The following is a 17,684-nucleotide window of genomic DNA, read 5'->3' as shown; positions in this document are numbered from 1 at the left end:
ATAAAACTAAATGTGACTGCTATATGGATTCATGCACGAATAACACTGCACTTGAGTTTTAGAAAGCATAACAATGAGGGGGGCAGCAAAATCCGAAGAAAGTTCACTTGGCTGTTTTTTATATTCATTTTTAACAGTTAGTTATACATTGGTTTAATAAATAGGGCATATTACTTAGTGTTTGCATATTGAGTTTGACTGGCTTAATTCATCTGTGCACATTTACAGACGTTACACAGTTTCTGGGTTTTATTAGAATTATTTTTTACATGAAAAGAAAAATTGGGGATGTGTACTGTTTATTCTAATCCAGTAGTGGGTGCGCAGTAGTCTGGGATTTCACCATCTTTTACTGTGAATGTAAATCTTCAGTAATTTTAGAATCTGTCATAATGAACTGCAAACTTCAAGATCTTTTGCCACAAAGTAAGAATGGGTGGATAAATTATACTAAAATTTAATAAAAAGCATGAAATTTAAAAAAAAAAACAAAAAAACATTACATCCTGAAGTTTAACCAAACATTTTAATGCATTATGGTGTATCCTTAGCAGAGATTTAATCCCAGTTCATCTTGCCTGAAATCACGAGAAATGTTAGAGTGTGAAATGTATTGAGAATTCATTTAAGATGGGTTTTTATTTTAAAACAAACTTTAATATTTGACCCTCAAACTAGCATTTTAAGGTTTAATCTGATGTCAGTATGAATTCTTGTGGTATTGCTTTTAAAGTCAGCTTTCACTGACTTCATACATTTAAAATATTGGGAGGTTTTTTGTTTTTTTTGATGTGTCAGATATTTGTTGTGAGTTAAATCTTTTAGATGATATGTTTCTGAAACATTGGTCGAAAGTGTGACATATAGCAACCTAGTAGCATTTGACATTCACTGAACAGAAGTAAAACCTCTTTAGACAGACAGTGTGTGCAGCTGTGTATATTTACTTACCTGTGCTGTCCAGTTTATAGCTAGTGGCACTGGCAGGTCAGCTGAGCATTCAGGAGTCTCTGCAGGATGCTGTGTGTTAAGAAGATGGGGTAATACTGTGGCATATATTAAGACTTCATTTAAATAAAAAAGCAAAGTGATCTCCGAATTCTGATTTAAAAATGTGCATCAGGAAGTTGGGCATCATAGTTTAGCAATTAGGCTTAAACTGGGATTTCTCAACATGCTAGAAAAGTCTGCTATAATAGGTCAACAGCGTCTTATAATTAACATTAACAGCCACCCTGTATTTATTTAAAACAGTCTTGTTATTAAGACTTTATTGGCTCAACTTTCTAAAGAGCTGAAAAATACATTTTGGTCAATATATATGAGCAGCTCTTTTTTTTTCCCTGTTCACCTTCAGCATCATACTACTCTATCCTCATCCTCTCTCACTCCCCTGCCTTCCAAGCCTCCACGCGTCCGTGCCAGTGCTGCCTCCTCCCTGGCTGTGCCTGGTGAGGGATGACCTGGCGCTGGATTTGGCGGAGGCAGCTGGAACACAGGGAGGACTTGGAGCTATTTTTTTACAGCGCCAAAAAGGTGAGGAGGGCCAGGTAGGCAGGTGGGCACAGAGTGGGGTCCCACCACCCTCCTTTGTCCCTGGTGGATGTCATCTGGGCTTAGCTAAGCACCAGCTCACCATGATATCCACCCACCATGCCCAGAATATGCTTCCCCACTCTGACTTACAAAAAGTAAAACATTCACTTGAAAAGTTTTAAGTAATTCTGCTGTCAAAATCTCAAAATTAAACAATTTTAAAAAAAAAAAAGCCTTATTCTATGTGTGGAAGATAAGCTGCAGAGCTCACTTCTTCAAGTATGCATTATGTAACCTATTTTTAAAGGATGAAATATTTTTTTGTGTTGCCAGTGTCTGAATTATAAATTCTAATGTAAAGCATAACAAAATCTGCGTCTGCACAAGTGGCATACCGCTTTGGTTGCATCCTTAGGTTTACCTCTTTCATCTGGCTTAAAGCCAAAGAAATCCCAAATTGGCGACTTTATATTTTTTAGTGCTGTCAGCGTTAACGTGCCGTCATCACTGAACCGATGACATACTGACATGGATTAATTGTTAACGCGATTTACAATTAACCCACCTGGAGCGCAGACTGAGTCAAAATCCTTGAAACGTCTCTGTCAACGTTTTTCGAGCAGTTTGTCCAAAGTTTGTTCATTCTGCGCTCCAGATGGTTTGAGCGCGTTAAAAATTTTAATCGCGTTAATTGTGATGACCACGTTTAAGCCGCGTTAACGCTGACAGCGTTTTTTTTTTTGTGGGGGGGAAATTAGTTCGTCCGTGTTTGGACTTCTGTGTTGTAAAGACGCAAATCAGTCCGTGCATGATTACATTGCTCTGCCCATCAAAAAGTCTGCGCATCCACGAATATATCGCCCATCTGTGATTGTTGGACTGACGGTTTCCGGTTGGAAAATTTTTACATATCGCCCAACCCTACTGTGCACAAACACTAGTGAGCAGCACTGTGCTGACTTTAATTAATTTACAGATGCAACCTATGCAGCGCTTGTTTAAATTTCCACTTTAGCGATGCATGATGACATTTAAATGTATCCTTTATCCTGATTTGAAAAATAAATTGTCTCATTATTTTTCAAAGTTCAACTTGTTTTTTAAAAGTTTAGTGTTTTAAAACCAGATCTCACCAACTTTACCAGAAAGATCAATCTTACTGGACGAGCAGAGGAGAACTGCACGTCTCATTTCTGCAAGTAGTTCATTAGTCTGGGACTAAGATATCACAAATCATGCTTTCAGATAGTGAGGCTTTTCTGCTTGAGCAGTCACAGCAAACTCAGAGTCAATCACAGGAAGCTACAAGCGAAACGAAAAGAACATTTCCATGATCAGAAATCAAGAATGCAGCCTTACTACTGTAAAGCTTACAATCAACCAGAATCATCACATGTACCTGTGACAAAATGTCATCAAGTGTCGTTTTATATGGAAATTCCACAGCCACAGCCTTCCACAGCCTGCGTTTAGGTTAACCTACACTGGGCAGAGGTTTTGTATATCTCTTTCAATAGCAGAGCAGAGACAGCAGCTATGCAGATGAGTGTGGGTGTACTGATTTTCTCTATGCATAGAAGGTTTTCCATCACGCTGGGGTTATGTGGAGATATTTTATCTGTGCTACGTCTCAGTCACAGCGGGTTATCGTGTCTCTCCACACCCTCTCCAGTTTGACCCAGATTTAGGGGCACAGATGTAAATCACTGATTTGCCATCAGCAAAGTGAACAACCCCACATGCATTTGGTGAAGTTGGCCTGTTTGGATTTGGATTGGCTGTAGGTCAACATCAAGTTGTAGAGTATTCCATTTGATGATGAATAATTTTTTTAGTGTGGAAAATGATCCAGTCCTTACGGTAAACTGTGTGTTTCTCAGTGTGCACAATGAGAGTGCGCCTTACCTTAGACTTGAGTTTAACAGTGAGGATGTGCTGCCTTCCAGCTGAGTCCTCCGCTTTCAGTCTCAACATTCGGAACTCTGTGTCGATGAAGAGCAGCCTGAAGATGGACACGCACAAAGCACACGCCATAAATCAACCTCTATTCATAGAGAAGGGCACACGCAACACTGTAACCTGACAGCAGCCATCATCCGTCATTAATCACAGCTGCAGAGAGCAATATTGAGACATAAACTCTACCTTGAGATTTATCACTCTGGGTACCAACACAGTGACATTACATCAGACTGCAACTCTGGAGTCATGGCCTACAACTATGGATCATTTTCTGCTAATCTGTGTTCCTCTGCAGCAAACTGTGGCCACAGTAACCTGACATGACACATAAAGTCCTGGCCCATACCTTAGTGTGCCATCCTGTAAGTTATTTTGCCGATTCACCCTGTTAATAAACAGTTGACTAGTCATCTTACCATAATGATGTTCACATATATTTGTATTAACCACTAAATACAGAATGAAAATTTTATTTTTAAGTGCCACTAGCTTGGCAAAACCTGTCTGTCTGGTGGGTTTTTGCCAGTAAAAACAAAAACGAAACACAGTTTGTTTCAGCACAGAACCTGGTAACTGCATCTGCTGGATAAGAATATTGGGTCTCCCTGCTTCTTGGAGAATTCCATCTATGGATATGATTTATGAGGAACTTCTGGGTATTAAAAAAAACAAAACAAGGAAGACAAAATAGATGGTGGGCAAAAATGAACTGTGACCCCTTTTGCACAGGTATTATGATCCATCCATTCATGGTTTCTGTTGGTATCTTTGACATGGGATGAATCTTAAAATGCAACTGATGGCCTTGCCCATTTCCATTATTTTTTGTCATTTTATTTTCTTTTTGTAAAAGTTCCCAAAAATAAAGTAAAAAAAAAGAATGAAATTTAGCTGAGTCCTGCTAGTCCCAGACCCACCTATCAACCAGCGTTAGCAAAGAAGGTAGTTTTATATTAGCATTAGGTTAGGTTAGTAAGCTAAAAAGAAACATACAAGACAAAAAATACATTACATAACAATTACGTTGCACATTCTCAGTCTTATGCACGAACACATTATTTTTATTGAACAAATAATTAATAGTAATTATCCCATAAATAAAGTTAATAATCTTCATATATACTTTAGTATTTAATAAAAATATGCAGGTAATTAAGACAGAGACAACATTTATTAATTAATGTTTTAGTTATTATATGAATAATGTTAATAACAATTCTTTGAGTTCATTAGCTGACAGAAACAAACCTCAGCCAACACCAGTTTGTCCAGAGGAATAACATGACGCTAACATTAGCGTGGCTTTAGCAGTTACAGCAGTGGGAGGAAGCTCTCAGAAAACGATGCGTCTCTGGATGACCTTAGGCTGAGATGTTTTTCAGCCTGAATCAACTTGTAAATCAGACCTTCTCCTTCCTGAGCTAATTATAACCTATTGAGGTTAAGGACACAACACTGATGTGGCTGGAGCACTCGCCAACACTGCTGTCAGATTTACTGCTCCTTCTGCTGCTCCAGCACACTGTGAAGGAGTCAGTTCCTCCCCCTCGCCAGACCAACTCCAGTCTACTGAGACCCAAAGATAAAAGACTGATCCGAGACAAAGGATTTGAACAGTCCTCCTCCAGATTTACAGTACATTACGACGGGCGCTCTATGTCGAGGCTGACATGGCTGTATATCAGCTGAGGATTTATGGAGTGTGTTAGAGAGGACTGATGTGAGCATTGTGCTCAGGGAATGACACGCGCGCACACACACACACTTAGGGAAGTGATGGAATGATGGGAGACGGTGTCCGATGGGCCCGACTCATAAAAGCGTCTGCTTGCTCACTCACTTTCAATCAAACGCCGGAGTAGGGCGTCCGTGCTTTAATGCAATGTGCTCACTAACATCTATGCATACAGGCACACAATGTCACCATCGAGCTAGTCTGACAAAGCCACAATTTTAGTTTTGTGTGAACCAAAAATCGGTGCTACCTGCTGAAACAATCTAGCCAAAGTATTGAATTTCTTGAAAAGGCACTACTCTGACTATTTCATATCCTGCACTTTTACCAAAAGGACAGTCATAAAATACCGATTGCTGCTCACAGCAATAAAGACACAATAATGACAAGTTACCAAACCTATTCAGGTGATGAAAGTGACTGGTGTCCGAAAGAACAAATCAATGGATAACAAGTGGAATCATTAAAATCAAGTGCCAGTGAGTTACAGAAGGCATGAACAAAAGAATGACCGTCTGTGAAAAAGGAAAACCTCTCAATGTTTTTAAAACGATTATACTTTTGATATCAGAGTAACCCACGATAGATCCCTTTGTATTTCTACAGCGTCTCGTAGGCTTGATGGAACTCAACTTAACAACCATTATAGGCACCTTGAATTAAAATGAATCTTTTACATTTTACTGTTTTACCTGTACAACTATCTACATCTACAGTACTGTGCAAAAGTCTTGGTCAGCCTTCTTTTTTTTTAATATCTCACAAAATGCCAGCCATGTTTTTTTAAAGTCACCTTGAGTCCTCCAGTCTTTGGCTGCTTTTTCACCCATTTTTAGCCAAGTACCTGACCACTGAACTAGGAATCATTCAAGTACAAGAAAAATGGCACATCCAGGGATAAAATAAAATAAAAATTAATTACGCAGCTGTCTAAAACAATAGATGAACAGCATCTGAAAGTCATATCCTTAAGAAACCAGCAGAGATCTGATACAGGACCAGACAGACACATCTGGCCCTTCTGTTTATCCATCTACTATTTACTGAACCTTCACTCGGTCAAGTAGCAGTTCTTAAAGAAGGGACAAAGAAAAAAAGGCTAACTGTGTACCGAATTACAAAAGAACTAAACTGAAAACGAGTGGTGACAGGTCGTATGGAGTTATGAATCCAAATTTGACATTTCTGGTTCAAATCACTATCAGGTTGTGGGGAGGAGGTCAGAAGAGGTACAACTGTGAGTCTCTGCAGCCTCTAAAACAGGGTGGAGGCTGTGTCATGGTGTGGAACTACATTTCAGCCAGTGGTCTGGGAATGTTGTCAAAACTGATGGAATTATCCGATGGAATAACCCAGAAAAGTACTGTCAGATTTTGATCCACAATACAATACAATCTACAGAGTACATGTTTGGCAGCAGACCACAATCCAAAGCACACAGCAAAAGCACACCTGGATAGAAAAACATCAGTCTGGCCTCCCCAAAGGTAGAACCTCAACATTTGTGAAATAGTGTTGAACGCAGCTAACATCCAAAGAAGAACTTTGGAATATCACACTATACAATTTTTAAAAACAGAGAAAAAAATTTAAAGCAAGAAATACTTAACTACTAAATATCTGTTTGTGTTTGTTTTTTAATTTAATGCTTATTCAAGAATGTTGGCAAACCACTCTACTTCAAAATCTACTTCTTCACAACGTCTAGTAGTGTGCAATGCAAGTACATAGTATTCATGAGAAACCACTGAAGTATGTGTTCTCTGATGTGGTGCATGCAAAGAGTTATGAGAAAGAAGTAAGGCTGGCACAGCAGCAAATTTGCCATTGGATATTTAAGATGTAAAACAGAAATTCAAAAAACATCAAAGAATATTGCTAAAGTTGACTTCTGCTCTATAAATCTGGCAGAATGTACAGAGATAATCTAGACAGAACAAATCTGACCAGTATACAGTATAAGAAAAAGAACTTGTAATTTTGATTTCTTGACAAAGAATATCAGGAGGGAGAAAAAAAAATCATTGGTGCATTGCTAAAACACATTTCCAGCTCCTCTCCTCTGGGGTTTCACACCCCGTATAGCAGGGACTAGCTGCCGCCCCTACTTGGCCATGATGGAAACAGCGTGACAGTCGATGTCCTGCTGGGAAGACTGATGAGAGCATCCCATTTGCAACTCCACACTTCCAGACAGCGCACACCACGCACATCAGTGTGTGCGCATGTGTCTGATTTTTTTTTAATATGGGAGTGCGTGTTGACAAAGTGATTCATGAATGGTGAGATCAACACATATGTAATGCTTGTGTGCGCTGCATCAGAAACACACATGCAAAACGATGGCATGCACAAGAACGGATAGAGAACGATGTAAGCCGTACAAAAATAAATAAATACTACTACTAATAATAATACTAATAATAAATACACCAACTTTAATAAGGTAGAAGCCACTACCCGCTTTACACTTTAACTGTGCTATTCAGGACATTCTCATTACTTACAGCAACCCCAGATAACAACATTGTGTAATTTTACAGAACAGGATTTTACATGGACTTTATTAGCTGGCCTGATAATGTAACAAAAACAGTGATGAAACCGTGCGCCCCCCCCTCAGCTCCGACCCATCAGAAGCTTGCCGATGTATCTGGCCTCAGAAGAGCAGCAACGCAGTGTGACCGCATGATAATGCTGAGATAAGAAGAGACGGCGCTCTGCACGTCCACCAAGAGGCTGTGAACATCGAGTGCCAGCTGTGCCCATAATGAGCCCTGCAGCTTCTAGGGCCACATTTCGAGGCCTCCGAGTGATGGCAGCTGACCTACTTGACCTCATTTTCCATTAATTAACACATGGTTTGCCATCTCCAGCCAATTAAGATGACCACACTCTCAAAATGCACAAATGGAGACACATGGAGAGAGACAGAGCTGCTCACTTACCTGGCCCAATCAGCAGACAGAATTACAGCTGAAAACCCCTGGTGGCTATTAGCACGGCCCGTACCAATTAAGACGCTAAGCGAATCTCGAGTGCTTTGGAGATTGAGGCCCACTGTGCATAATGCCTCCTAACCGTAACACGACACTGAAAATGATGTTGGTCCCATTTCAGCATAAAGCATACCTTCACCCCCCCACCCCCCCCCCCCCCCCCACTCCTATTAAAACCTGAGAGTCTTCAATTAGAGCCATTTGCATTTTGCTAATATCATAATTGTAGCTCCGGTCATTAATAGGAAAGTGGAAAATGAGTGTAGTAGTCAAGGCTTAATCCGAGCTGGGGGAGAATAGATATCTTTCTCCTAACCGCCGCCACCTCCTCCTCCTCCTCCTCATTCTCTCCTGATGAGCGGAGAAAACGGTATTAGCCAGACCCGTCAGCGCACGTGGGCTGAGTGTTATTAAATGTGACCTGGATTTAAGTATAACTCAATAACTAAAAATAAGGAAGTCATTAAGAGCCATTTGTTAATGTAGAACTGTGTTGTTGTAGGCTCTCCAATCAGTTTACGCTGCTGAAGAAAGGGGGGGGGGGGGGTGCTCTATATAGCCTTTTAAAGCAGTGGGGGTTTCTGCTCATATATGCACCACAATAAGTTAATCCTGCCCCTGGGGAAAATGCAGAAAAGTAAAAATACATATATCAAAGCTTTGACGGAGGAACAGGAGAGCCACTGAGTTGATACGTGGAGCTCCATCAGCAAGCAATTCCACAGGCAAATTACTACCACAGTATCCTGGGACCATGTAAGTGGGGAATGGAACCATGTTACTACATTGTTCATTAAGAGAAAATAACTTGTTTGATTATGGCTTGATATTGCCAAAGCTAATTTCAACAGCCTTTTATATTGAGTGGGGATTGAATCTGCACTATTTTAACTTGATGATCACACCCACAGCTTTAGGATCACCACATGCACCTACAGACTTCCATAACATTATCTGATCAATCTCATGGAGGTCATCCTGATTGCAAATGCTAAAAGTGACAGAGGGTTTACTCCCAGCGTACGAACATGACTGTGCCTGAGCAAGCCTGACCTACAAAATCCACTTCTCCTCAGACTAGCGGGACCACTGCATAAACTCACAGGGCACACTTAAGCATACAGTGCCCTGAACCACTTTTAGATGTGGGTCCAGGAATGGTTCCATTAAATGAGGCGGTGTGATTGCAGTGCTTCTACGACTAAGACTGCTTGTGAAAACAAGTTTCAGCAAGTAAGAAGAAACGCATGCTAACTGTATTAGAATATACACAGATGAGAGGTAACAGTGACATGTAAAGGCGTGATGTCTTGGTAAGAAAACAGTTGCAGTGCAATGAAAAAGTATTTTGCCTCTTCCTAGTTCCTTAGTTTTTTTGCACATTTCTTTCACTTAAATCTTTCAGATCAAACAAATTATATTAGTCAAAGATAAAGTAAGAAAAATACAAAATGCAGTTTTACGTGATTATTACAGGAAAAGAAAAACAGCTATCCAAACCTAACTGGCCCTGTGTGGAAAAAGTAATTTCCCCACCATTGTTAAATGATGAATTAACAGTGATTAACCACACTTTTTGGAAAGCTGAGTTCACTTTCACTTGCCACACCCAGGCCTGATTACTGCCAGACCTGTTGAATCAAGAAATCGCTTAAATAGAAGCTGTCTGATAAAGTGAAGCAGGCTAAAACATCTCACAAAGCAACACATGCCAGGATCTAAAGAAACGGGGAAGCAAAGTCATTGACATCCGTTGGTCTGGAAAGGGTTACAAAGCCAATTTAACCTCCTAGGACCTGGCGTCCACATATGTGGACATCACATTTTGGGTTATTTAGACCAAAATACTCAATTTTGCTCTACAAGGGCCTGATATCCACTTACGAGGACATTATAATGCTACTGTTCTATCAAAATTTTAAATGAATATCCTCATATGTGGCTCTCATTTTTCTTAGAAACTAAAATTAGGTAAAAAAAAAAAAAAAGCTAATTCTTTGTTTTTACATTTATCAGGCCCCAATCAGCCCAAATATCAAAGAGAAATTAAAAATGCATGCCGTGGAAGAGTTCGGGTCTTAGGAGGTTAAAGGATTTGGGCCTCCAGCAAACCATGGAACACCGGTGAACCTTCACAGCAGTGGCCAGTCTACCAAAATTAGCCCAAGAGAGCATTGACGACTCATCCAGGAGACAAAAGAACACAAAAGAACGCAGAACAACATCTAAAGAACTGTTAAGTTCAGTGTTCATAATTTAACAATAAGAAAGAGAAAGGTCAAAAATGGCATCCTTGGGAGAGTACCAAGGCAAAAACCACTGCTGACTAAAAGGAACACAAAGTTTCTCATTTGCCAAACAATATTTTGATGATCCCCAAGACTTTGGGGGAAATGTTGTGTGGACTGACCAGACAAAATCTGAACTTTCTGGAAGGCTATGTTATATCTAGTGTAAAAAACAGAACATCATATCAACAGTCAAACATGGCGGTGGAAGTATGATGGTCTGGCGCTATTTTGCTGCTTCAGGACTTGGATGAGTTGACATAACTGAGGGAACCATGAATTCTAGTCAGTACCAGAAAATCTTGAAGGAGAATGTCCAGCCATCAGTTTGAGCTCTGAAATTCAAAAGCACTGATCCAGGAGGACAAAACAAACAAAACAACAAAACAAAGAGCAGGTCCATCTCAGACTAACTCAGAAAAGAGCAAAAATGTCTGATTGTGCCACTTTTGTTACCAAGAACAGCAAACAGTTATTAGGTTTAGGAAGGCATTATTTTTTTCCACATAGGGCCAGGTAAGTATAGATAATCTTTCATTCCACTGAAAAAAGGTAACTCTGTTATAGGGCTGTGCGATATGACCAAAATCTCATATCCCGATATTAAGACATCTATCGTCCGATAACGATATAAATCACAAAAATGCAACATTTTCTGTAAATTCTGTGAATCTCGGGCAGCTTGACTTGCGTGAAGTGTTTCCAGCTGGGCGTCATGTACCTGGAATCGAGTGTTTTAACTGATGTATGAAACTATACATTTTTAGACATAAGTTTCAACGGCCGCCGTTTTCTTTGTATTTATTACAGGCGTGCTGCGGCGAAAAGTCTGTTCTAACGTTTGAGTCTAAGGTTTATTTTTTAGCACCTGACGGCTCTTTTTTGCTTCTCATCCGTAAATACTCTGCATCTTTCACGTGATTCAGTTTATTTTGAAAAGTCTCAACAGGATCTTGAGCTTTATTGTGAAAGGTTTATGTGGAAAAATAAACAAACGGACACGCCGTGGTTTTACCGTAGTTGTTGCTAACGACAACGCATAAAAACAAGTGCTTGTCTGTCTGTAGTGTGGTTATATTAAATATAAGAGAAAGAGAGAACTTTAAGAAATTAATATAGCCACTACAGTGACCGTCAAAACGATGAAAAAATATTGCCGTAAACAGTTTATTTTGCGACACCACGAAACAAACGATAGCGTAAAATGAAACGATAGACATTTTTATATCGTCATCCGATATATATCGTCATCCGATATATATCGTTATATCGAACAGCCCTACTCTGTTATCCGTTTGTCACAACATTCTTGGCAAATAAAGTATTTTCCCCCTACAAACAGTAGCATGCACCATAAGCAGGCCTGTAGGATATTTCCAGAGGACTGCATTGTAATAACACGATCAGTGTTGTTGCCTAAGCAGATAATTTCAGAGCCTGCTTCTGTCAGAGATTTCTGCCTATTGAAAGGAAATACTTCCGTCTCCAAGTGCTGCTCACAGGGGATTGTCTGACTCTTGGGGTTTTCTCTCCAATAATGAAGGGTCTTTACCTTACATTATAAAGTGCCTTGAGATGAATGCTGTTGTGTGTTGTTGTGGTGTCCTATAATCAGCAGACACAAACCTAAGCTGCGACTCAGACAAAACCACCAGTAAAAGTGCCGTTCAGAGCTGGCAAACATGCTGACAAACATTTCACAGCTTAATGACTGACGCGCCAATAAAGCCCTGGTTCCGGAGCATGTGTTGGTACTCTTACTTGTCCCACCCGAGGGTCTCCATCTCAGAGATGAGCTGAGAGTAATACTGCGGAGGCGGGATGGAGTGGTTCTCGGGGCGGCTCTTCAGCACCACTTCCTGCAACAACACACACAGAGCTCTTCTTATTTTAAGCCCAGATTACTATGCACATCATATCACAACTTACTCTCAGGAGCAATCTTTCTACAGAGCAAGCTGAATCAGGGCCATGATGACTGTTTTCTTTATTTTTATGGCACAAAATACACATGCACGTGCATATGCCTCTCAAGCAAGGCTATTGATAATGCCTGGAGGTTCCCATTTAGTTGCTATTCATGAAGCTACAATGTCAAAGTGACCGTGCGAGCCGCCATGTCATTCTCCTCCTTACCAAGACAGTCTTCAGCTCCAGAATGAAACCGACAAGATCAGCCGACTGCTGCAGCCTCTGTGAGGAGTCAAACACGAGAGAAAAGACATCCTTGAATGGAGGGATAATGAAGTGACAGTGTCTATTTTTTTCCTCTAGCCAGCCATTCAAATCAAACACAGTGTTTGTGATTAATGGGGGCTGCCACCAGCTTTAATAATTAATGATAGCTTAAAGGCTGTGAAAATAATGAACTTTGCAGCCCGGGGTGAAATATCAATCTCATCCAAATAACCCTGAGGGGCCACATAACAAATAGGGACATTTTCCAGGCGATGTTAATTAAACAGTGAAAAATATTTTTTCTCTGCCTGTGAGTGAGGCGAGCCTGATGGGTGACAGAGGGAGCAGGAGCAACACAAAGGAGCCAAATACAAAGCACACAGGACAAAACAGCGTGCTCTCATAGACAGAGACAACATATCACTAAATACCAACATGCAGCACATTTACCTGCTTCACTATGCGCTCATATCCACGCAACAGGTGCTTCAACTGCCAGCAGCAGTGCAGCCTGTAAGGACAAAGTTGTGAATGGATTACTGAGGACATCTTCTGTGGCCAGGCACAAGTTTCAAGAGCATCTTTTCTGGCTCAAAATGTGCTTTCGATGATGCGTACACACGTACTTGATTGGCCAAGTTACCTTACCCTAAGAGTAATCCATACATTTTCCTGTTAGTGCAGGCCATAATTTAACCTTGATTAAAGGTCAAAATGCTTTTTTAGTGGTGCCTTATGTTTTTTATAAACCAGAAAACATAACAACTAACGAGTGATTGCATAGGGGTGTATAAACACATAGAAAGTGAAAAACAGGTAAGTGAAGAAGAAACACTGATCGGAGGCCCCCAGCAGCCTACACCTATTGCAGAGTAACTAAGGAAGGATTCAGGGTCACCCGATCCATCCCTAACTATATGCTTTATCAAAAAGGAAAGTTTTAAGCCTAATCTTAAAAGTAGAGAGGGTGTCCAAAACAAGAATTTCCATCTTGTTGTCATGAATTATTTTACTTAAATACCAATTCAGTAAATTTATAACTCTGCATGTATTTGTTGTTACATTTTATTTAACAAAGCTAGTAACTGTATGTAGATTGGACAAAGGATGCCAAATGTGGAGTTGAAATGCATGAGGAAAAGAGGAAGACCATAGACAACATTTAGAAATCTAGTGAATCCTTAAGATCCTCAGGATAGGGTGAGATGCAATCATACGAATACATACAGCAAATGTACATGAGGCAGAGATCCGATTTCCCCTAAACCTTCATTGGTTCCCTGTTAAATCGAGCACTGAATTTAAAATCCTCCTCCTTGCATATAAAGTCCAGAAAAATCAGGCTCCGTTATATCTTAAAGACCATATAATATCATATTATATCAACAGATAACTTCACTCTCACACTGCAGACTTACTTGTGGCTAAAAGTACAGGGTGGGCCATTTATATGGATACACCGTAATAAAATGGGAATGGTTGGTGATATTAAAGTCCTGTTTGTGGCACATTAGTATATGTGAGGGGGCAAACTCCTCAAGATGGGTGGTGACCATGGTGGCCATTTAGAAGTCGGCCATCTTGGATACAACTTTTGTTTTTTCAATAGGAAGAGGGCCATGTGACACATCAAACTTATTGGTAATGTCACAAGAAAAACAATGGTGTGCTTGGTTTCAACGTAACTTTATTCTTTCATGAGTTATTTACAAGTTTCTCTTTGTTCACAGCAATTGACATGTCGAAGAGGTTAACACGTGAGGAGCGGATCGAAATTGTGTTGATATCTGGTGAACGCAGTAACTGGGTCATTGCAGCAGATTTTAATGCAAGACACCCTACGAGACCACCCATCTCCCATGCTACAGTTAGCAAACTGCTTGCTAAGTTTCGTGAAACTGGTTCAGTGTTGGATTTGCCAAAATGTGGACGCAGGAAAACTGTCACTAATGAAGAAACATCAGTGGCTGTCCTAGCTTCATTCAGCAAGAGCCCACAGCATAGCACTCGCCGCATGTCACTGGAGAGTGGCATTAGTCGAATATCACCAACCATTCCCATGTTATTACGGTGTATCCATATAAATGCCTCACCCTGTAGAATGTTTTGGTTCAAGATACTCTCTATATCAGCTCCCCCTCCGTCAGCCTGGTACTGTTGGAGGCTTCTTACTTTTAAAAGGGAGTTCTTTCTCCCCGCTGTCACCATCTGATTGTTGGCGTTTTCTTTTTATTATTATAAGGTCTATAATATAAAGTGCCCAGAGGTGGCTGTTGTGAATTGGTGCTATATCAATAAAACTGAATGGAATACACAAGACAGACCACAGTCTTATAATTAATAACCTGTGGGGCGTAAAATTGAGCAGGGACAGACGCGAATCAGGAGAAATAGCAGCAACAGAAATTCAGTTTTGGTGTAAGGGGAAGCAGCAGAAAGCTGAGGATATGTCTTAGGAACCAAACAACGCAGTTTAATGTTGTTACTAAACAATACTGTTAAGTTAGCTCTCACAAATTAAGATACACTAAAATACTGTTACTTTCTTGTAATGAAGTTGATTCTGCCTGAAAAGAGCCTTTGCTTGATGATGTTGGTCATAACTACATGTGGGAAAGTTAAGCTATTTCATATAAATCTTATTTTCTTTTTATTCTTTGGAAGTACTGATGTAAAAGCACACTGGAATTTGACCCTTTATGTCTCATAAGAAAAGCTAATGATTTTAAATCTTTTATAAGTCATTTTCATGAAAATTATATATTTTTAAGGTATTTCTGTTTGGCACAGTTTTACCCAGCATGCCCTTCCTGATGCAACCCCAAAGGTTCTTTGAGTCTTTGGCTGGAATCAGCTTTTAGTTTACTAAGCAAACCTGTTAACTACTACATTATAGCAGCACTTTATTACAACTCCCTTATTAGACCTTATCCCGTATCACATTTAAAACATTTGTACAGAGAATGCAAGGGGATGCTTGTACTTGGCCTCCTTGAGCTGTCGATCTGGTGGGAGTACTATTCTCATCCTGAAGTCTCTTTCCTGGGGGGGGGAAGACAAGACAAAGCATTATCAGATTACTAGCTCTGCGATCAGTGTGCTACAGAGGTTAATACCTTCTACAACTAACGCGCTAATGAAGAACACGTGACCGACCAATCTACGTTAAAGAATTGGATAATATTACGTTTCTTTGGGTGTTTCAAAAGACACATAAATAATAGAAATTTACTTTAGACCACGTTTTCAACTTTTTTTCATCGCTTTAATACGGCATGACACTCGTAGTAAGTAACTGCTTTCAAGATTATATACCAGCTTATGAAGTCGTTTCATGCGCTAATACAATTACGGTTCTGCTACCGATACTAATGTAAGCTGCTTAAAATAACAGGACGAATTTACCAGAAGTTTATATAAATCAGTTAGATGTCTAAATATATGGTTTCCAGACAAGTATTTGCATCCAAAGCAAAAAATCTTTGAATTAATCGTTTTTTCAATATGACACTGACATACGTCCAACAAAAAACAACACACAAACGCATCATTTTACCTGAACAGTGATAAATCCATCGTAGACTGTCTGCTGCTTGTTGAAAGGTAAAAGCAACGGGTTATCGTTTACCAGTGATTTCTCCATAAAACTTTCTATGACCTTTTACGCCTAAGTTTCCGCTCTCGAAGCGGGGTGGCTACTTCCTAGCTTGAATTGGACCGTAGAGACTGGCACTTTCTGATTAGTCGCTGACTTGAACCAAACCTGAGATATTCAAGCTAAAGCTGTTAAACGTAAAATTAGCAAGAGGTGCGTTGACAGGAGAATCAATCGCAACCCCTGTATCCCGCCATTAAATCCCAAACAGTCGACGTCATCCAGTTGCTTTCAAAGACTTACAAAAAGTATCGTAATTCTGAAGTTTATTGACAGTCGTTGGTGTGACGTTTAAACGTTAGTGTGTTGATGATTTTACTGATTAACTGCCGGTCTGTACAGAAGGTTTAACTTTTGAAATTACTGAAAATTACCGACATTATTGCCCATTATGTAATTGCGTCTAATTGACAGAAACATAATTTTTATTTATATATAATCTTGCTCTCATCCCCTCAGGGATGGTGTGTTTCTCAAGCTCAGGTCTTCTACCAGACAGCCTTGAATTTGAGGGTCCTGTTTCTAGGACTACACTCTTGTGGACAGAGCCCTCCGAAATTGTGCCTGGAATTTGGTAAAGCCATTCTTCCACTTTTGGGGTGTGCTCCTTCTTCCAGTAGTTGCTTTCCACTGGGATTGCCATATCTATCACTACTTTGTCAACCGCCACTACATGTGATTGGTTGGCCTAGAATACAGGTGTCAAACTCCAGTCCTCGAGGGCTGATGTCCTGAAACTTTACATGTCTCCCTTCTGCAACACACCTGAATAAAATTTAGTAGATCCACAGAAGTGAACTGCATGCTGAGGTGATTCATGTTACAGCAGCTCAAGAGTGAATGAACATGGTGCAATAAAAGTAGTTTTAGAAGTACTTTTATTTACCTTTTATTTAAATTTACTTGAGTAGGGTTAGCAGTTGCCACCTCTGCATGTAGTCAAGACTTGCTAATGACCTACAAATTTTATTCAGGTGTGTTGCAGCAGGGACACATGTAAAAGTTTCAGGATACCGGCCCTCAAGGACTGGAGTTCAACACCCCTGGTCTAGAACCTATCCCTGTTGTTCTTAACCACTTGTGGTGGTGTCTCCCATTAGGACTTGGGGACTTCTAGGCCATATGTGGCCCAGATGTTCCTCTGCACTGTCTCTATGGATCTGGTGCTTAGGGTTTGTTCTTGTACTGCTATGCTCAGATTCTCAGTTTCAAAAGTACCGGTTTGGCACCAGTATCGGATAAAACCTAAACGATACCCATCCCTATTTGGCAGATGCTCTGTGTTTCATCCTGGATTGGGACTCTGACCTGCACTTCTCCTTGCCCTCCAT

At 40.2% G+C, this 17,684-nt stretch overlaps 1 protein-coding gene across 1 annotated transcript in view; it reads right to left on the bottom strand.

Annotated features, from left to right (window-relative positions):
- The window catches only part of fancl (FA complementation group L), a 33,013-nt gene extending 16,456 nt beyond the window's left edge, over positions 1-16,557 (bottom strand). Inside the window, exons 1-7 of the mRNA XM_063491053.1 lie at positions 16,255-16,557; positions 15,682-15,740; positions 13,149-13,209; positions 12,657-12,713; positions 12,282-12,379; positions 3,442-3,538; positions 952-1,020 (exon numbers count right to left, since the gene is read on the bottom strand). Of these exons, the coding sequence (XP_063347123.1) occupies positions 952-1,020; positions 3,442-3,538; positions 12,282-12,379; positions 12,657-12,713; positions 13,149-13,209; positions 15,682-15,740; positions 16,255-16,341 (528 nt within the window). The 5' untranslated portion in view covers positions 16,342-16,557. The remainder of the gene's footprint in view (positions 1-951; positions 1,021-3,441; positions 3,539-12,281; positions 12,380-12,656; positions 12,714-13,148; positions 13,210-15,681; positions 15,741-16,254) is intronic.
- Positions 16,558-17,684: the final 1,127 nt, after the last annotated feature.

This window comes from Pelmatolapia mariae, linkage group LG13, assembly GCF_036321145.2.
Source record: "Pelmatolapia mariae isolate MD_Pm_ZW linkage group LG13, Pm_UMD_F_2, whole genome shotgun sequence".
NCBI lineage: Eukaryota > Metazoa > Chordata > Actinopteri > Cichliformes > Cichlidae > Pelmatolapia > Pelmatolapia mariae.
The sequence above is the reverse complement of the archived record's forward strand: the minus strand, read 5'-3'. Positions and strand labels throughout refer to the sequence as shown.